Raw genomic sequence first — 21,223 nt, 5'->3', positions numbered from 1 at the left:
CTCTCTTTCTAGCTAGATTTTACAATCACCATACCGCACTCATAAGATCTAGAAACACCTAGCCAAGTTCGAAGTTTCCTTCGCCCTAGACGTGAAAGGTTTACACCTTCTGCCGGTTTGGTCCCAAATCCAGTCTAAACTTTTTAACTCCTTCTTTAAATTATTTAATTTAATTCTTTTATTTTATTATTTTCATTGAAGTTTACTAACACGTGTATTTTGTTATTCGAAAGAGGTACGAGGCTTCGAAGTAAGTAATTACCTAATTCCCTATTTTATTCCAATGTAGAAAGCATGCTTAGATTTGATTAATTCTTAGTATCATGTTAGGAGGTTATTTATTGCTTTCTAGTATCATGTTTAGGGTGCCTTTTATTTTTTCTAATAGCATGTTAGGTTTGAAGCTTTGATCTTTATTGTTTAGTGACATGCTAGGATTTGTTATTAATGTTGTTAATATCATGCCTAGGATCTTGCTATTATTATCAAGCTTTATTATGCCTTAACATGATTTTGATTATTATTGTTATTATTATTATGCTGCTTGATTTTATATATTGTTGTTATTGCTTGATCACACCTTTTATGCATGTTTAAAGGGAATTTGTACTTGAAATCACGCTTAATAAGATAATTAATAATTTGGTTTAGGCTAATATGATTTTAATTAAAGTGATCGCCAATAATAGTTTTATTTGTGCATTAATATTCAACCAACATAGATTAAACAGGTTTAGGGCTAAACCTAATATTTGCATGCTAGTCAAAAAGCGCACATGAATACGAGTAAAATAAAATAGAGGCCCATTTTATAGGGCGAGTCCTTTCTTTTGTAGATTGGATTCGTACTCTCATTCCCGAACCCTATTTGGTTCAAGACCTTTTGGAGTTGACGATCTCATGGATCGTTAAGGGGTGTAACCTTCACCTCGTGAACGGTTTACAAGTTCCTAAAACTTGTTGGCGACTCGTTTGCTCTCCTTTCTTTCCCTTTGGACGCCACCATACTTTAGTGTATGATCACAGGGGGTTCAAGCTTGGGATTAATGCTTGAAATATTCCCTACACCAACCATAAAATATCATATATTGTAATTTAGGTATGAGATAGAATCAAATCTTATTTTAATTATGGAAGATAAATCATATTTATTTTTCACGATTATCCAAACTAATTTAGGAGATTCTATCCTAATTACTAGCAAACCAAATATTTTAAATCAATTAATATCCTAAAATAATTATGGGATAATCACATTATTTGATCAATTATTATCCAAATAGAATCTTTTGCTCCATAATAATCCAAACTTAATAAATTTTACAACTTTAATCTTGGTAATTATCTTTTCAAAATCAAAACTAATTTTAAATTTTGAAATCCTGATTTTATCCAAAAATAAATAAAATAATTTTTTTTGAAATACTTGCTCCAGCCACCGTGGTGTGGCCAGCCGAAGCCAGCCACGGTGGCCGTACACCTTGCGGTGTACGCTGCACAGCAGCAACACAAGGGTAGCAGCAGCAGCACACACAACACTTTTGCAGCACTGCTGTCGCTGCTCCTGCTGTTCGAGTTCCCTGCCCAGCCCCGCCCTCCCTCCTGGACCACCTGGTGTGGCAGTCGCCGTGGCAGCGCCACCCAGCCGCGGCTGCCGTACCCAAAAACCCTTTTTTTTATTGATTTTAATTAAAACAAAACACTTTTGTTAATATTTAATTAACTTAATGTGGTCCTTTTAATTTTAAATTTAAATCATATTTAATCTCAAAAATAGGGTTCTTCATGAATTTTAATCTCCAATTCAATTTAACTCTTAAATTAAATAATTTGATCATGAAAAATTCACAATTTATCATGAAAACAATAAATTAAAATCATTAATTACATAGTAAATGAATTAAATCAAAACCAAAACACAAAATTCATAATTTAGGGTTAGGGTTTCGAAATTTTTCGAAATTAGGGTTTGGGGGGTCGAAATTTTGGAGCATATTAGGGCAAATTTCGGATCTTTTTATGGCTAATTCGGAGCAAAATAAACAACTTTTAATGATTCTATATTGTTAAATCACATTTAATATAATAATTGACCCATAATTAAATTATTCTCCCTCCTAATTAAATTTAAATTGTGGATTATCAAAGAATTGATACTCAATACATGTACATGCAAGAGGCTAACTGATACCACTGTAGGAGATTATAGGTACTATTGTTGAATAAACATGAATCACAATCATAAAGCACCAAACCAAGGATCTCATGCATAACACATAAAGAGCAAGAATTTATACCTTTGAAGCGTGATTCCACAAGTGATTGAGCAAGAACAAGGGAGACAAAGAACCCCAAGCATGATTCCTCTACTTGGTCCACGGACACGGATTAAGACCTCCACTAATGCTAGTTAGTTGCAATTGAACCCTTCAATTGACCTTCTACGGAGAAGAACGAACAACGAACCAACCACGAACCACCACGAATCACCACACGCGCCACCAGGGGTGGCCGGCCGTGAGTCCAGGGGGGGGGGGAAGAAGAGAGTGCCGTGAGTTTGAGGGGGAATTAGGGCTTTTGGGATTAGGTTTCCTTGATTCACAATTCACTGTAAGTTAATTGTGACTTAATTAATCAACCCTAGGCATGACTCTAATTTACAGATCTCATCTCTAAATAAGAGTCCATGACAATGCCCAAATCCTAATTCTCATCAAACTACATTAGCCCAATCCTTTTCATGATTAGTTAATTGCTCATGAGGCCCATTAATGAGCTTAACCCAATACCCTTGTTAGAATCCATTCTAGCGGGCTTTGGACTTTTTTTTACTAGTCCAAAGATCATCGCTCATAGTCTAGCAACAGATGATGACGACCCAAGAGAATGAACTTATTATCTCCATAATAGTGATCCTTGATATATCTAGTTATTGCATTTATTGAAGACACAATTCCTTCAATTTCTCCATTGAATTCGTTTGTTTCTTAGTGAATTTAGAGTGAGATTCCAGTCCACATCTTGTGTACTGTTACATTGATATTAGAGAAAACCCATGTCAAGAGTTCTAATATCTTAAAATACACTTCCTCTGTTATATTAATATTACAACAAAGGTGAAATTACGCATTATATGTTAGCTATCTATAATTGTATAAGAGTAGAAATTATAAAAAGTTGATATTATGAAACTATTTTATGAGACGAATCTAACAGATCCCACATGACTATATTTTGTTTAACGCATAAATCATATTGCGTGGTTAAACAAGAGTGATGAATAGTGCTAAAAGTTCATTGTTGCAATATTATTGGAGCGGAGGATATTTTTGTAAATGATTTGTTTCCTTAATTTTTTTTTTAAAAAAAAACCTAAGGATACATGAGGAGATGACACGTATCATTGCTAGTATGTCTTTTAGTATTATTATTGATTGATTGTTTTCTCTCCATTAACCCACACTCTTTAATATCTCTTTTGCTAACCATTTGTATCCAATTTACTTTTGCCATTTATTTCTCTCATAATCGATGAGAAAATTTCCTTCTCTCGCAAATAAATGAGAAACTAAAATGCATCAGCGCCAATGCACGAACATATTAATTTGCAAAAGGAAACAATATTCAAATTTTCCTTATTATTCCTATTGAAATCTTTTGAAAATATCTTGTTGCTTAATACAATTATATACAAGGGGGGTGTTTGGAAACCAGCTTTTCAGCTGGCTTTTGGCTTCTTCAAGTTGATCAAACAGCCAAAAAAACATGTTTGGATAGTGGCTTTTTTAACTGGCTGAAAAGCTGGCTTTTAAGCCAAAAGGTAGTTGGAGAAGCTTTTGGCTTGTTGACATAATTAACTTTTGATTAATAATAATTAGTCATAATATATGATGATTAGTAATTAATAGTTAATAGTTAATAATTAATAATTAACAATTAATTTAATTATTAATAATTCCTAATTACTATTTGATAATAAATAATAAATAATTAATAATTCCTAATTACTATTTGATAATTAATAATTAATAACTAATAACTAATAACTAATAATTAATAATTAATAATTAATAATTAATAATTAATAATTAATAATTAATAATTAATAATTAATAATTAATAATTTACAATTAATAATTAATAATTTACAATTAAATAATTAATAATTACAATTAATAATTAATAATTTACAATTAATAATTAATAGTTTACAATTTACAATTAATAATTAATAATTAACAATTAAGAATTAACAATTAAGAATTAAGAATTAACAATTAATAGTTAACAATCAATAATTAATAATTAATAATTAATAATTAACAATTAATAATTAATAATTAGTATTTAATAATTAATAATTAGTATTTAATATTTAATAATTAGTATTTAATAATTAATAATTAATAATTAATAATTAATTATTATTATTATTCAATAATTAGTTTTTAATAATTAGTATTAAAATGGAGTAATATTAGTAATTTATAGTATATTACTATTGATAATTATCAATTTATAACTTATATACAATTATTGTTAATTAACAACCAATAATTAATTTGAATTATAACTAATTATTATAAAATTATTGTAAACTTATTGTAAATAATTAGTAATTAATTTACAATTATTATTACCAATAATTTATTATTTTAATTAATATTAAAGTACTATATTAGTTCATTAGTGTTGATATTATAACAACAGCTAGCACCCAACAACCAATTTACCAAACACTACAACTCTAGTCAAACAGCCAGCCAAACCAGCCAACTAAAACAACCGACAGCCAACCGCCAACCTCCAACAGCCAATTGCCAAACAGGGCCAAGAAGAAATTTCTTCTTTTTTCATGCTTGATTGATATGTATTGTTATCAAAAGTGTAATAACTATAATTTTGTGTTTAATAAGATATCATGTAGCTATTAATGTGACTAGGGGTGAACATGATTTGGTTTGGTACGGTTTGAGTCCAAACCAAACCAAACCAAACTGCAAAATACGGTTTAGTAAATTTTTCAAACCAAACCAAACCATATTATGATATTAGTATTGAAACCAAATCAAACCAAACCGTCATTAATTATATAGTATTGACCGCATAGTTTTTTTTTTTTTTTTATCTATTTTTCATGGTTTTTTTTATTTATTCTTTAATATTTTTTAATATATAATAAATAATTTTTTTATTTAAAAATTATAAAAATATTAAAATACGGTTAATTGGTTTACGGTTTGGTTTGGTTTATAATTTTCGCAAAACCACACCAAACCTTATTTACAAAAAAATCGAGACCAAACCGTAATTTTATAAACCGTAAACCAAACCAAACCGCTAAAATACGGTTTAGTTACGGTCCAAACCAAACTGTGTACAGCCTTAACTGTGCACTCTATGAGAGGAGTATTTGATGTTTGTTCTTCTCTCATTAATCCTTAGTTCTAAATAATTATATACAAGTAGAATTTTTAATATTCAGATTGCACGATGCACGAGTCTAACCTAGTAGTTACTCTATACTCATACGGAGTACAAGTAACTCATACGTCAAGATTAGAAATACGAGTATACTCTATTTCACACATTGGCATTTCCCTATTTTTGAGTTTTAAGACATCGCAGCTCATCTACCGCCATATCCCAAATTCCCACCCACATTCACAGAATTTTTGTAGAGAGAGAAAGTGAGAATTTGAGGAGTCAAAGAAATGCAAGCCAATTGCAAAGATGAACTCCGAGCTAAATCAATGGCGTTTGCTTCAACAACGTCTGCTGTTCCTCAAACCCACCCTCCATCAAAGGTCAGAGAAGAAGGAGAGCTCACTTCATCTGACGACGATGTATTCTCTCTCCTCGAAAAATTTCACTTCCTTTATTCCTATTCTCAATTTTTTTGCTCGATTTTAGTTCTATTTATTTCATTTTGTTGTTCAATTTTGATTTTCGCTGATTTTTATGCTTTTTCTGTACTCCGATTTGCTGCTTCACTTGCTTTTGCGGTTGTTGTTGCTGGAATTTTCGTTTATAATTGTGATTTTTGTAATTAAATTTGTTGAACTTTTGATTTCCGCTATTTTGTCTTGCTTAATCATTCGTAAAATGTTGTTATGTGCCTATTTTTGTATTTTGGAGGAAGTGGTCTAGGGTTTGGATATGGCGCCAGGGTCTAGTGAGTTGGAGTATTTTTGATCGAGTGTCATCGAAAGTTTTTTTTCGACTAATGTTACGCGTAAATTCGATACCTTACTTGGACTTTAATTAATCTATGAGTGGTTATACTAAAATTACTGAAATGTTGAGGAATGCTTCTGAGGAGGGGCTTGTGTCAGACTAGCGGTTTTAATAAGCATGGCAACATTAGTGGTTTTTGGGAGCATTGTATGATTGGACAAATTAATTTAGGGTCAGATTAGTGCTCCCACTATAGAGTGTTAACGCCTCATATATCATGTGTTTCTTAAATGCAAATGATGATAAAAAGGAGCTTAAGATTTTGTATTTTTGTATAACCAGTTTTCTGTTAAAAGTGAAAGGTTTCATTTATAGGGAAAGGGAAACTTTTATCACACGTGGTGGATAATGGCATCGCATGTGATAACAATTTTCTGTTAGAAAATTATTAAATGCGTCAAAAGCTGTATTCAGATACTTGTGGTATTGAGTGGCATGTTTTTGTATACTGATATATTGACTTAAAAGAATGATTGGATCCATCATTTTAATATGAATGCCTCCGCTCCAAATTTGGATATAGTGAGCTTAGAAATTTAATTAGTTTATTGACTAACCTATTAACTTCATAGGGAGACTGGAAACTGGGTCAGTAATTTCGTAATAATTTATTAAAACTTAATTAATTTTTGATTCATGACCTATTGATGAAAAGACTCGGGTTCTCTGAATCAATTTGCTGAAAGCGAGAATTTCCTGTTCCATGCGAATGAGCTATCCCTGTTCCATTCTGTGTACCAGATTAATTCGTGCTATTAGCAAGGCTGGATTGGTTTAATTTTGTGATCTTGGATTTCGTTTTCTGGTGTCAGTTTTTATATAGGCTATACTGCAATAAAAATCGATTTACTACGTATGGTCTTTCAGGGTCCTGTGACTGGCTCCGTCATACCGCCTCTATCCGGGTCTGCTCCAAATGCACCATCATCAATGAGAACAACTTTGCAGGGTGTTAACTCAGGTAGGCTTTGCCTGTTGTGCTACAAATTTTGAACTTCACTGGGTCCTAATATCTTGAAACAATACTGGGGTTAAAAGAGGGATTTAAAAAATGTTGCAGTTATGGAAGAGGTATTGCCCTTGGTTAGACTACTTCATGTTTTTTTTGAACCCTTTCTATAATACTTGTAAAGGGGGTTGTGAGTGAGGTTCACTGTTGTTTGGCTCATTTTCAATGAATTTACTGAATTTGAAGACGAAGCCAAGATAACAGTATACACTGCAAAGTGCTCAATGGTTCAAATTAATTGGATTGTTAGAGGAGTTGCAATTTCAAAGTTCATTGGGATGTGCAAGTTACAGTCGTGCTAGGTCAAGATTGGATCCTGAAGTTGGTAGCTTCTGGCTAATGTGATTTTGTCCTCACCCATGGCGCTGAATTGTTGTACTTTTTTACGTAAAATTGCTGAAATTGCTTTGTATTTTCATGTGTCACTTTATGTTTCTTTTTGGGATGCATGATATTGATTGTTCAAATTCTTTTTTGAACCATTTTGTCTTTTAGAATATATGCAGTTGTTTGAGTGAATTATTTTGTTTTGCAATAGAAAATGCATGGATTAGCTGATCAAAGACAAATTCACTTTTAAATTATTTTTATCCCCTAGAGAAGCTTTTGTAGTTGGAAATAATCTTCAAAGTCTTTGGTTTGTTGGTAATCTCTTTTAAAGTTTCCTGTTAAGTGTCCTTTGAAGATACAGTTGGTTGAAATGTCGATTCTAATAGTTTGATACTTTTGCCTTAAGTGTTGCATTTCTTTTATTTTCAGCAAGTTAGTGGCATCAGAATATACTTCTCTTCTTGTTAGGAATTGCTTGTTAAAATTTTGTTCAGCGCATCATGCCTTAAAGCTTGTCTGTTGGCTTTGATTACTTTAGGAGTTTTATGTCAAGTACCTATTTTATTTCCTTGTTTTGTGGCAGATAAGTATACGCCTTTATTAATATTTGGGTGCGGTAATGCTTGCCGCCTTGCTTTTTATGTATATGTTGATGCTGGGTTGCTCATGCCAATATTTGATGCTTAAGCATGCCTGAGTCCAAAGTGCTTAAGTTCAATTGCATCTCTTGGAGGATCATTACGTTCTTATTGCATGTTATATCTTTTTCTATAAAATTGGACTCACTGCCAAACTATCACAAAAATTCCACTTAGGGGGTTTCTAGAATACCAGATAGGCTATTTCTGCTGGAACCTTGGTTAGAAAGGGCACTGGCTCTGCTGCTTCATAACCAGAAGATTTACGTAGATATTGTAATGAAAAATATACTGAATTAGTACGTTTGGCTGCTTAATTGTATAAATATTACAAGTGTTAAATGCTGGAAGTTTCCTTTTCAATGTTATACCATTGTCCCTAAAAATCTGTGCTGCTCAGCTATATGTGGCAGATTTTTCTTGGGAGAGAGAGGGGGGTTGGGGTAAAGCAATGTATGTGAATCATGGCTTTGATGTGTAAAATTTCATTGTGACCTAAATGTCCTCGTTATATCTGTACTTATATTAGTTGGTGGCAATAGAGCTCAATTTGTTCATCCTACTTAAGATATTATCTCCTAGAGTTGAATTTTTGATTAGTTTGTTTTTGTAATGTCATCTGATGTCTGATAAATCTTACAAAAATGAATTTTGGTAGGCAAGTTGACCTCTGGAACTCCTGGAGGATCCACTTACAGTCAGGCCCAGACACCTTATCGTAAAGGATTTAGTAAGAACCAAGTTCAATTAAAGCCGAGTAATTCTGGATGGCTTGCACGAGGTTCAAATGATAATCTAGTGATTAGTTTCTCAGATGATGATGATAGTGGTAGTGATGTTGAAGAAAAAAGAAGCGGAAAGGCATCATCATGTAGTAGACCTCCACTTGTGCTAAACAGCAACAGAAGACCACCTACTTTGCCACATGTAACAATGAAAACTGTCAGCAAGACTGCAAAAAATGAAGGGAAGGCAATTCTTCGAAAGGCGCCTTCAAGTCGCCCTTATATTTCATCGATGACCAAAATTAATGAATCCAACGTGAAAAGTGGTTCATCTGCATTAGCTGAGCAGAAATCTTGGCTGAAGAATTCCAATGCTACAGGAAAAAGCTTAGCAAGCCAGGATTCTGGATGCAGCAAAAACTTGGACATGAGCAATAGCAAGCTTGAAGACCTACGCCATCAGATTGCAGTACGTGAAAATGAACTAAAGCTTAAATCGGTGCAACAGAATAAGGAAAATGTCTCTGAGTCTTATAGAGAGACCAATACCTCGAGCCAAAGAAAAGCCTCAAGGAAATGCAAATCAGTACCTGACAATTTACCGACACAACCTGATAGAAAACGCTTAAAAACAGATGGTTAGCCCCCCAATATATCTTTTAAAATTTGCTTTTGCTTATGGTTTATATATATTATATATATTTTTAATACTATGTGGTGATCTCTTTGCAGCTCCCGGTGTGACTGTTAGTTGTAGCTTGTCAGACTGGATTTCTTTGCCAAAGCAAAACACATCGTTGATGAATGCAACTGACCCTCTAGAAAGATCAGTAAGTTGGACATGATTTAATAATATGAATGTCATTATCTTCGTAGACCTATCTATGATGTCTCTGTGAGAACTGAGAAGTATGGCTTGTTCTTACAGTTAGATGTTTAGCTAAAGTAGTCAGTACATAATATTGCTTGATTAGTTTTGCAAGATTTTCTCAAGTACATGCTGATGAGCCTGCTGCTCTGATCTAAAAATCCATAATTAGTAAATAGGGATTGTCTAAAATGAGAAAACCATGCACAAGATGGCGGTCGTGGCCAATCACCTATAATATTTAACCAAAAACCTCCTCCTTTTCACTATCTTTTTTTAGTGGCTGAAAAGTTGAGACAGCCACCGTTTACATTGTCGAGAAAAATAGGATGGAGATATATTTGTATACACGCGCACACTTCATATGTCTTTTTTTTTCTTTCTCAGAATGCTCTCTGTTCCTCTCATTAAATGGTTCTAATGTTGTATTTGAGATGTCAAAGCATCCAGGTGGGACAAGTAAGAATCAGCCGTCAAGATCTGCCCCAAACCAAGATATACAAGAAAGCAATAAGAACAAGGTCAATGATAATTGTGATGCTACATCTGCTCTCAAGAAAGTGAAGTCTACTTCTGATGGTAGCTTGCAGGCGCACTCTCTACAAGTATCAAATAGCAAGTTTGAGACTCCTGACGTACGAGCCTGTGAAAAAACAGTATTTTTGGGACTTATTCTTGTATATTTTTTCTTGTTTGCTTCTGTCTGATCATACTTTAACTGTCTTTTTGAAAGGTGCCTATTGACAACTCTAATCTCTCACTCCGTCTGGGGAGGTCTCAAGCCTTCAGAAGTGGTGATTTGGATCTACAGTCTATGTTCGAACTGGAGGAATTACATGATAAGGAGCTGGAAGAAGCACAAGAGCACAGGTGGAAATGTGAAGTTGAAGAAAGAAATGCTCTTAATGCTTATCGTAGAGCCCAGAGAGCACTACTTGAAGCTAATGCCCATTGCACTTATCTTTATCGCAAAAGGGAACTATATTCTGCCCAGCTTCGTTCTTGTCTGATGGAAGATTCAAGTTTATTATACTCTTCGAGGCAACGTAATGAAGCTGAAGAAAAATGGAATTTGGCAAATAATATATCTGAAGTTAATTTGGATTTAATTCCATCAAGCCATCAGCTAAATGAGTTTGAAGCTGCTAACAGATTAGGTTATAATTCAACAGTCCAAAGTGCAGATGGTGATGCACACAATAGATATTCTGCAAATGAGGATGGACACAACATAGGATCTGAAGCATGCAGTGAACCTGATGCTAGCACATCTGATCTTGTTCGTGGAAATAATATTGATTCCAATGGTATTCGCTCACCATCGGTTGATCTCAACATGTCCCCAGATGATGATTGTGAGACCTTTCCTCTGGACAATAGATCTCTCCATACCAATGCAACAATTCTAAGATCAAAGGAAGATTCTAAAGAAAATGAGAAGGATACAGACGTGGACTCCACTACTGGCTTCTCAACAGATGGTTCTCAGGATCCATTATTTCTTGAAGAATATCTGAGATCCAAATTGATTTCACGGCTTGGGGTGAGTTCTTTAAAGCGTAACAGCATTGGTGATAACAGTGAATCAGTGGTGGATAGGGCTGCAGAGGAAGGCGTTGGTGTCAAGACTCAGATTATAGTGCAGAGTGTTTCAGTTTCTGATCCTAATGGTACTGCTACTGACTGTTTAGTTAGAAGCTTTAGACTTACTCTCATCTTTACTTGCATTGAAAAAGTGATGCTTAATTGCTAATGCCGTATTAATAAGTCTCAGGTGTATTGTTTTCCTTGATGTTCTGAATTTATTTATTTCCATGTCTGTTTTTATATTGCTAGTTAGTGACAAAGTGTTCTTCTCTCTCTATCTCAACCTCATAAGAATTATTATCGAGTGTTTACATTGCCCAGCACTTTAGCACAGTACCTGCTGTAAATTTGTACTTGCTGCTGGAGACTGGTTTAGTTAGTCTTAGATAAGAAATCATATAACTGTTTCAACTACCATTCTCTTCTTAGTGTTGCTGTGAAAAAGCCATTTATTTCTCTCATCCGAGTGGGCTCTGTTTCTATTATCTGAGTGGGCTGTTAATCTGTTTTATATTTGTGTTTATTTTTATGTTTCTTGAATTTCTTTTTGAAGAAGATCGTTTTGCTTGCTATGGCTATCTCATGAACCCTCCAAAGCCCACCTGTAGTTTGGAATTTGGATTCACACGAATTTCTGCCTTTCTGCTGTTATTTATGTGTACAGATGTTTTTCAAATTTTACTGCAGACTGGCACCTTCGGAACCCTCTTTCATCCACTGATTTCTCGTACTTAGCATCATTTTCATATTGCCTGTTATATTAGAGAATTGTGTTAAAAATTGCTATCTTGCAAGTGTATATTAATAGTATAATTTGTACTTGCTCCCTCCAATCTAAATTGTTGATTGTTTTACCCATAAATTTTAGATCCAACATATAAGTCATCCTAGAATATTCATGACGTTAAATACTTGGCATTCTATATTATTAATTAGAATCGCAGATCATTTATAGTATTATAACTGCAATATTTTATGCCATTTTACAATACCCAAAGCATCTTTAGTTAGATTAAACGTAGTTCTTTGTATTTTGATAAGTACCTTAAGAGATTTACTTCAATATTTTTGACCAACTGAAGTTCCATTTAACTGTTTCTATTTTTGAAAACATTTTCATTTTTGTGACTTTAGATTTATATATGGGTCAAGGACTGTTTGCCTAATTTGCTAGTATGACATTCGGTATGGGAACAATTTGCTACCTAGTATGTTAGATTGAGCCAAGATTACCAAATTGCTAGTGTAATTCTCCTTTTTTGGATCTTTCTTTGCGGGGGGTTGGGGAGAATTAGGTGACACTGGTCAAGGATAAAGCGGTGTTATCTTAAATTTCTCAAACTCCTTTAAAGGTAAGATCCACATTGGAGGTTAGGGGAACTGAGAAGCTCCTTAATAGAATGCGTCCTTGTACTTCTTTGGTGTTTGTGGTTAAGATTCACAAGTGGGGATTTAATGTTGGACAATACAAATGCTAATGAGAGGGTAATGCCAAAAAAATGTTTATGTTTGCTTTAAATGTGATTGAATAAGCCTTCTGCTTTGATCTATTGGCTTTATGGTAGTGGTTTTTATCGTAATATTAATAATCTGATCGAAGTCACTTTATGGTGCCACTGTCTGAGTTCTTGGAAATGTGCCTCTTACTTGTTATGTTTAGTAGTGGGTTCCTAGGTGTGGTCCAGCCAGGCTAGTTTTTGTGGTTGGTTATATGAGTTTTGTTTTTTTCTAGTAAAAGAAATCAGCATTGCAACTGTAATGAGCAGAATTATAGTTGTACAATTTGTTGCAAAAATCTAATGGAAACTGTAGTCAAAGCTATACTGAAAGTAGGTTGCTGGTTGTTAATGATGCAGATAGTCCCCAGCAGCCCAAAGACAGCATATCTAAGACTTTGCCAAACACTCAAAACCAGCAAGTTGTTGAAGAGCATTGCTTAAGTGACTCTCCTGCTCGTAGTTTTAATCCTGAGGAATGCAGTTTTCTTTCTGTGGATATTGCATCAACATCTATGATTCCGTCATCCTTTACATTCAGGAGTGCAATGAAGGCTGCCTGTTCAGCAATTTTGGGTAGTATGCAGAGTAAAGAACGTTACTATGGAAACCTTGATACACTCACTAAACATAACTTCCTCTTCAGACAAAATCAAGATAAGTTATGCTTGGAGATGACAAGCTCTGCTGAGCTGCTTGTAAAATGTGTGGGCTTTGGTAAGATTGACTCTTATACCAGCAAGTCGGTGATTGATCCTTTTTGGCCTTTGTGTATGTATGAACTTCGAGGAAGATGCAACAATGATGAATGCCCTTGGCAGCATGCAAAAGATTATTCCGATAGTGATGGTATGTATGCATATGTGTGTGTGTGTGTGCGTGTGTTTGTCAGTTTGTGTGTATGTATGTATGTATGTATGTATGTATGTATGCCTTATTTTATTTATTTATTTTTTTTGACATAAAGTTGATAAAATTTGCACATTAAACCTTGATTTTGAGAAGGTTATGATTTTATCCTCTTTTGTAGATCATCAGTCTGCCTGGGCATCAAATAGTCAGAACCCTGTGGACCAGACAGAATTTTCTTGTGTCTTGACCCCTCCAAAATATCTAGTATGCTTGGATAATTTGAAGGATGACTCCCATGCTTCTCATAAAAATCGTGATTTTGGGTCGTCTGGGAAATATAGTTTCAGCCAATCTTTGGCTGTTTCAAGCTCCCTCACAAAACACCTTCCTTCGGATGAACCTTGCTTGCATGGCAATGATGGTTGTGTTGATTCTTATGGTGGCAGTGGGCATTCGTTGTATTTTCAAAGTAGAAATGGCTCTGGGGTTTGTTCACTTCATCCTTTTCATTTATCTTTAATTATCACTTCTATCTTTGCGTAGCATAACCAATTTGTCTATGTTATTATGTGTCTACATAGTAAATTTTACAGTCAACTTTTTTTTTTTTTTTTTTTTTTTTTTTTTTTTTTTTTTTTTAAACTTAGGCGTAACTTAAATTTTGGCTGATTGAGGAACGACCTTTTAGTATTTTGATTTCTTTTCTTTTCCTTTATTTTTTTTTTCCTTCTCGGCTTGCCCTTTTATATTTATTAACTGCAGTTTGGTAAAGTATTCCTAAGTATTGATCTGATGTGTAGCATAATACATACTAGGTGATTGCACGTCAGAATTCAACTATTGATTGATTTCAGCATATTGACATTAAGATACAGTTTATCTTGTGGTGCGATATTTGGGAATATTCTATTGTAGAATTTGGGAAAAGCACATAGGGTATTAAATCAAGAATTAATATTCCAAAATAAAAAAATAAAAAACAAAAAAATGAAGATGTTTTTTTGATGATTTATTTTGAAATATTTATCCAAATCTTTAAATATATTGCTTGGTGGAATGGTCTCTGAATATTTTGTCACTAGCAGCACTCTATACTTCAGCACAAGTCTTGATAGTTATACCATGGTATGCTATTCCCTAAATTTGGAATTGTGCTCCCCATAGCAAAATTGCAGTTTTTCGTTTTTTTATTTTGCTAATTTTCCTTCTTACTCCCGCCGTTTAATTAAGTGTTATACTTACCAAATGTGGCCATTGTTTTTTTAAAGTGTTTCATTTTCATTTTTGGCAAACTACACCATTTTAATGTCTCTTCTATCTTGGTTCCCACTCAAACCCACTAAATTCCTTATTTTTCAATAAGTATTATCCCCACTATCTTCTTATAATATTCTAATACCCCAACTACCCTAGTTATATCTTTTTATATTCAAGTCAATTACTTTACCTAAAACTATGTGCCGGTCAAAGTCACTTAAAAAAAAACGGAAGAAGTATTTTTAGTGATTGCATTATGTGGAACTGGTAAAAGTCGACTGTTTGAATTTCCAACAATCAACGCAGGTAGAGCTCTTGCTTGTATCCTTCCAACTCTTTTGGGATTGTACTACAAAGCCATCCATATATTTAGCCAGTAATACAATTTGCTTAAATCCATGTATCACCCTTTAAAAGAGGAATAAAATTCAGTCATTATTTTCAGAGAAATTGGTATGTCGGCTGTTTTGTAAAAGTTCCTCCCTCTGTTTCTTTTTAGTTTACTAACTTGTAACTTACTATTTTTAGGGACTAGCTACTTTTACTTTTTCAAATAATATTTTTTTATACGTCATCTTCATATTTTAATTTTTTTTTTCCTCTAAATAAAACTCTTGATAATCATGAAATGGGAAGTGTGTCCATTAAATAGAAATAGAGGGAGTATAATTTTGGTGTAGAATGAAGTGTTGAAGTGTCCTACCCATGTCTGAGTGCCAAGGATCCAACACGGGTACTTGAGGTGAAATGAGATTTTGGGTAACATAGTATTATGTGGGAATTGGAATTGGAGCACATAAGGGTGGGAATTGTATTGGAAATTGTTGGTTGGGAATCAAAAATAAATTGCTAATGCTTTCTTTGGTATATTGATTGGAATATGTTGGGACTTGGGAGTATAATGCTATAATCAATAAATAACAATTTGCTAAAATATTCTTTTTTACTCCTTTTATCCTTCCTTCATAGAAACGGAATACACACTGTTTTTGGTTCCATCGTCGGCTATAAGCTCATTAGTGGCAAAATGGCAATTTAGTCCATTGTAAAAGTGTTGCAATTTTATTGAAACATAGGAGCTATTAATTTTGTTAATCTAACCCTGAGGAATACGACTTTTACCATGTACCAGATATCAATATGCATGATCTGAAACTTGTTTAGCGAGTAAATATATAGGGCTACGAACTTATGATTCAGTGTTTTGTCTCTAAATCTGCTTTTTCGAGAATTGCTGCCTTTTCTGGTAGAAATCTTTTGAAGTACCTTGAGCATCATACTTTTGGTTTTTATTTATTTATGTTTATATTACTGCTTCACTAATTATAACCCCTAAACAATACTTTCTTGGTTGTATTCCTCACACTTCTACTTCGATGCTGATTAGAATCCACTGCGAAATGGTTTAGCTGATAATGACCAATCCCTTGAAATGGCTCTTATTGTATTGAGTCAGGAGGTGAACAAAAATGAGGGTATGAAGAAGGTATTTTCCATAGCCTTTACAATATAATGAGCTAGTTGATGATTCTTTCTTTTCATGATTAGCATATCTTTAGTGTTCTTATATGCAGGCTCTTTCTGTGCTTTCTCGAGCTCTTGAAGCCGATCCTTCATTTTTGCCTATCTGGATCATTTATCTGCTCCTGTTTTACTCTACAAAGTACTCCGTTGGGGTGTTCAGCAAGAAGAGTTCAGTTCCAGAAGATGACCTTTTCTCTCATGCTGTAAGTCCTTTTTATGAATGGTTGCCTCTTCATCATGTAAAATTAAGAGCATGTTTGTTTAGTGTTTTAAGTGGTGGAATTGGAATCTATTTACAGTTTCCATTACCAATTGTTTGGTATAAGAGATAGAGCAATACACTCCATTTTTTAAGGGTAACCATTACCACTTGTATGTTACCCTTCCCAACCCTATGGTAACATAAATGTTTCCCTCCTCAACCCTCAATTTGTTAGAAGTAGTTCCTTTCCTTAAGTTTACAAAACAACTAATAAGGTTAAGATTAACCTTCCCCTTATATCCTTTTCCTAGATTAATTCAAACATGCACTAAATTGAAATGTGCTAGTATTGACTTTTGACCTGCATGTTGCTCCGTAAAGTCTACAAATGATGATCCTTCTGTTTTAATAAGTTGTAGACATATTTAACCTCTATAGTGGTTGTTAAAAACATTATACACGTGATTATGTGATGAATGGTATATAGCTGATTCTGTGGCATTATGGGAGTCATTGTAAATTTGTAATCCTTGTAAACATATATGGATAGGGAAAAAGGTAACATTGATATAAGGTACAATCAGATGTACAATATCATGGGGAGGGGGTTCCCTCTTCTTTCCTGAAATATATATTTGTGGCTCTGTATGTATACAACTACACGAGAGAGTTAGACTGTTTCTTTTAGAGTCTCTTTTGTCCATTTTTTCAAACTTGCACATCCTTGCACAAGAGACAGAATATAGTAGAGAAAAACAGCTACTTGAGGCATTTGAGGTTATCTAAATAGAATTACTTTTCTAAAGTGATTTAAACTTATCATCCATTGGTTTTTCCTTATGTGAAACTTAACTAGATTAAAATTTTATAGAGTACCATCAAGAAAGACAACTGGGAAGGGGTGTGTTTGTGTGTGGAATTTAGTTGCAATTATGCACATTTGAACTCTAAAAATTGGTTCATGTAGCCAACCCTACTTATGGGATTAAGGCTTTGATTGATTAATTGATTGATTGATATGCACATATGAACTTATCTAGCATCAATTTGTCAAGAATATCCTCAAGAAAGCAACTAAAAAAGGGAGGGTATTTGGAGATACGTTGCAAATTGTGCATATTTTCCAATACCTTGTCGAAATTCCAAATTATTACGTATATATACCCTGAATGTCAAATATTTTTTTATAAATGATAGAATGGGGATTGTGAATCTGTAATGTTTGCAGCACTTTCTCTGTTATTCTGCAGAGTGCTGCACTAGATGGTTTTAAAGTGTGATTAACTCAGGTCCATACTCCATACGATTTCCTGTAATCGCACCCGTTCATCAATTGGTGTTTTTCTGTTATAGGATTTTATGATCTGTTAATTCTGCAATCTAATTGGGAGCTACTTTTTAGCTATAATCCTGTTTTCTCTCTCATGTGGGATCTGCAGGTCAAGCACTGTGAGGCATCATATGAGTTGTGGCTCTTGTATATCAACAGTCGTGGACAACTAGTTGAGCGATTTTCTGCTTATGAAAAAGCACTCAACAGGCTGTGCCACTATTCAGCCACCAATAATGATCAGTGGAAGCATAGAAGTGCTACCATCCTAGACCTGTTTTTGCAGATGTTATACTGTTTTTGTGTATCTGGGAATTTGGCAAAGGCAGTTTGGAGGATCGAAAGACTTGTTCACACTGATGGAGATTCTGATGAGTCTCATTCTCTTTTGCTTTCTGATATTCTGCAATGCTTAACAATATCTGACAAATGTATCTTCTGGGTTTGTTGTGTGTACTTAGTGATCTACAGGAAACTGCCTGATTCACTGGTGCAGCAGTTTGAATTTGAGAAAGATATATCTTTGGTAGAGTGGCCATCTGTCCATTTAACGGTTGGAGAAAAGCAGCATGTGTCTAGGCTAATGGAGTTGGCTATTGATTCAGTAGGACTGAATATAGACAGCGAATCTCTTGAGAGCAACACTCTTAAATCAGCTCATCTATTGGCAATTAACCATATTAAGCTTATGGAAGCTATAGATGGTGTGGAAAGTTGTAAAGCAATTATAGGAAAGTACAAAAACCTTAATTTTTCATGCTTAGAATTCATTTTAATTTCGGCAAGAGCTCATGATTTTGGTGATGAAAGTGCAAAACTTGAAGAATTTGAGAAAACTGTAAGCAGTTGGCCTAAAAATGTTTCAGGAAGTCAGTGTGTCTGGAATCAATATGTTGAGTATGCACTTGAGAAAGGCAGACCTGATAGGGCAAAAGTAATCATGGACCAATGGTTTCAGTCAGCTGGGGTGCCTCTGCTGCTTCATAATCGATCAGTTGATGGTGAGAATGATGACAGTAAGAGTGTATCGGCAGATCCTCAATTGGAATCCAATTTGAGTACTATGTCCAATTATAACAATATGGATATTGTATTTGGGCTTCTTAATCTGTCTCTTTATAAATTATTCCAGAATGATGTACTTGAAGCTCACGAGGCAGTTGACAAAGCTCTGAAGGGTGCTAATGGTGAAGTTTTAAGGCACTGCGTCAAGGAGCATGCAGCATTTTTGTTCCATTATGGATCTCAGTTGACGAAGGATGTATCTAATCGTGGATTGATAGACATTCTGAAGGGTTATATCATTCATGCTCGGGCTATTCCTGTCTTGGAACCATTGACCAGAAAATTCATTCAAGATATCCGAAAACCTAGAACAAGGCAACTTGTTCATAACATGCTGAGTCCCATTTCATCTGATTCTTTCTTGGTCAATTCAGTTCTTGAGATTTGGTTTGGTTCATCTTTGCCTCCAAAATTTGACCAGCTAAAAGATATGGTGGACTTTGTTGAAGCAATTGTTGAAGTTTCACCTGCCAATTGTCAGCTTGTGATCTCTGTTTGTAAGATGGTCTGCCGAGATTTTGATTCTAGCGATTCTAAATCTGCCAGTATATTGTTCTGGGCAAGCTCATTACTGGTCAACACAATATATCATTCCATCCCATTCCCACCAGAGCATGTGTGGGTGGAAGCTGCAGATTTGCTGGGTAAGCTAACAAGCGTGCGTGAAATCTTTGATAGCTTCCATCAGAGAGCCTTGTTAGTTTTTCCATTTTCTATCAAATTGTGGAAGTCGTTTTCTAATCAGTCAGCCGGGGCCAAAAAGAAGTCTATTGTTGAAGCAGCTAGAGAGAAGGGGTTAGAAGTTTAGTATCACTTCACATCGTATAGGAAGCAGCGCATTGACCCAACGATTGAAACTTTTGAACTTCTTAAGCTACATATTTTTTTGCTGGGTAATTTAGGCATGTTGAAACATGTATAGAAGGAATAGAACGTTGTAAATGATTTTGGCAGTGTAGAGATGTCAACAGGCAGAGAAAGTTACAGTTATACACAGGAACAGGAAAAGTGTAAGTCCTCTTCAGTAACTGAGGATATTTTGGCTTAGCTTAGAACAGATCATTGTAAATAATACTGCGTACTTTTAAAAAAAAATTTAAGTATTGGAATTATTTTGTCAGTTTCATCATCGAATTTTTATATATATACTCCTTCCGTGTTTTTTTAAGTGATATATATTGACCGGCACATAGTTTTAGGCAATTTAATTGACTTAAATAAAATAAGAGGTAAGTGGGATAGTGGAGTATTAATTTTTTTTTTTAAAAAGATAATGGGGTTAATATTTTATTGAAAAGTAATGAATATGAGAGAAAATATATAATAAAAAAGTAGTAATGGGTTTGGGTGGGGACCATGAGAGGAGAGAGATATAATATTTTAATATATTGTTTTGCCAAAAAAGGAAATGCATCACTTAAAAAAACACGGCCGGAAATGGAAAATGTATCACTTAAAAAAACACGAAGGGAGTATATATTAAATTTTTTTTTTTTGTTTTTGTTTTTGTTTGACAAGACGGGCTAAAAATAAAGGAAAACATAGAATCCAAATACAACTTAAAAGGACCAAAACATAAAACGTCGACGACGACCCTGAATAGCCAACCAAAGAGTTGGAGCTACCCACTGACTAGGGACTTTCTGAAGTTCACAAGCTGAAAATCTTTGAATGGCATCCTTAATATCCTGAATCAGCCAGAGGCAAGAAATATCCCTACCTCCTCTATCCTGGAAAAAAGATAATAAAGTTGAGCAATCTATGTAAATCAACAAGCGCCTAAAACCACGTCGATCAGCAGTCTTCAAAGCCCAGAGAAAAGCTTGTAACTCCGAGTGAACAGCAGAGGAAGAAAGGAACGCTCTGGAGCCTCCACCGATCACTAAATCTGAACCTGGATCTCGGAAAACCCAACCTGCTCCTGCGGAGCTATCATGAGCAGTATAAGCCCCATCAAAAATGAGACAAACATCAAATGTAGAAACCCAGGTGCCTTGAATGCAACAAGAAGAGCAAGAAGGCCGATGTCGAGAACAAGAACCAGCACTAGAAGTAGAAAAAGAATCCTTAAAATCTTTAACTGCTAAACCACGAGAAACCCAA

At 34.3% G+C, this 21,223-nt stretch overlaps 1 protein-coding gene across 4 annotated transcripts; it reads left to right on the top strand.

The window, feature by feature from the left end:
- The first annotated feature begins 5,597 nt into the window (after positions 1–5,597).
- Positions 5,598–20,262, top strand: LOC110698902. Of its 4 annotated transcripts, none has more exons than XM_021876421.1 (11): positions 5,598–5,807; positions 7,105–7,198; positions 8,873–9,577; positions 9,672–9,769; positions 10,242–10,442; positions 10,541–11,477; positions 13,251–13,739; positions 13,921–14,228; positions 16,387–16,485; positions 16,559–16,726; positions 18,165–20,262. In XM_021876421.1, exons 1-11 carry the CDS (start codon positions 5,715–5,717, stop codon positions 19,926–19,928), a joined length of 4,956 nt encoding a protein of 1,651 aa, XP_021732113.1. In that variant the 5' UTR covers positions 5,598–5,714; the 3' UTR covers positions 19,929–20,262. The 4 variants fall into 4 exon arrangements, with proteins under 4 accessions (XP_021732113.1, XP_021732104.1, XP_021732108.1 ...); XM_021876412.1 differs by having other exon boundaries at positions 5,598–5,846; positions 10,251–10,442; XM_021876416.1 differs by having other exon boundaries at positions 5,598–5,846; positions 16,574–16,726.
- The last annotated feature ends 961 nt before the right edge of the window (positions 20,263–21,223 follow it).

Source organism: Chenopodium quinoa, unplaced genomic scaffold, assembly GCF_001683475.1.
Source record: "Chenopodium quinoa cultivar QQ74 unplaced genomic scaffold, ASM168347v1, whole genome shotgun sequence".
Taxonomy (NCBI): Eukaryota; Viridiplantae; Streptophyta; class Magnoliopsida; order Caryophyllales; family Amaranthaceae; genus Chenopodium; species Chenopodium quinoa.
Note: the sequence above shows the minus strand (reverse complement) of the source record. Positions and strands in the feature narration are given on the sequence as shown.

Excerpts from the sequence above, each read along its gene's own strand:
- LOC110698902 (XM_021876407.1), top strand. The coding sequence starts at position 5,715 with ATGCAAGCCAATTGCAAAGATGAACTCCGAGCTAAATCAATGGCGTTT. Across the intron at positions 5,847-7,104 it reads TCACTTCATCTGACGACGAT|GGTCCTGTGACTGGCTCCGT; the intron begins GTATTCTCTCTC and ends ATGGTCTTTCAG. Across the intron at positions 10,443-10,540 it reads GCAAGTTTGAGACTCCTGAC|GTGCCTATTGACAACTCTAA; the intron begins GTACGAGCCTGT and ends TCTTTTTGAAAG.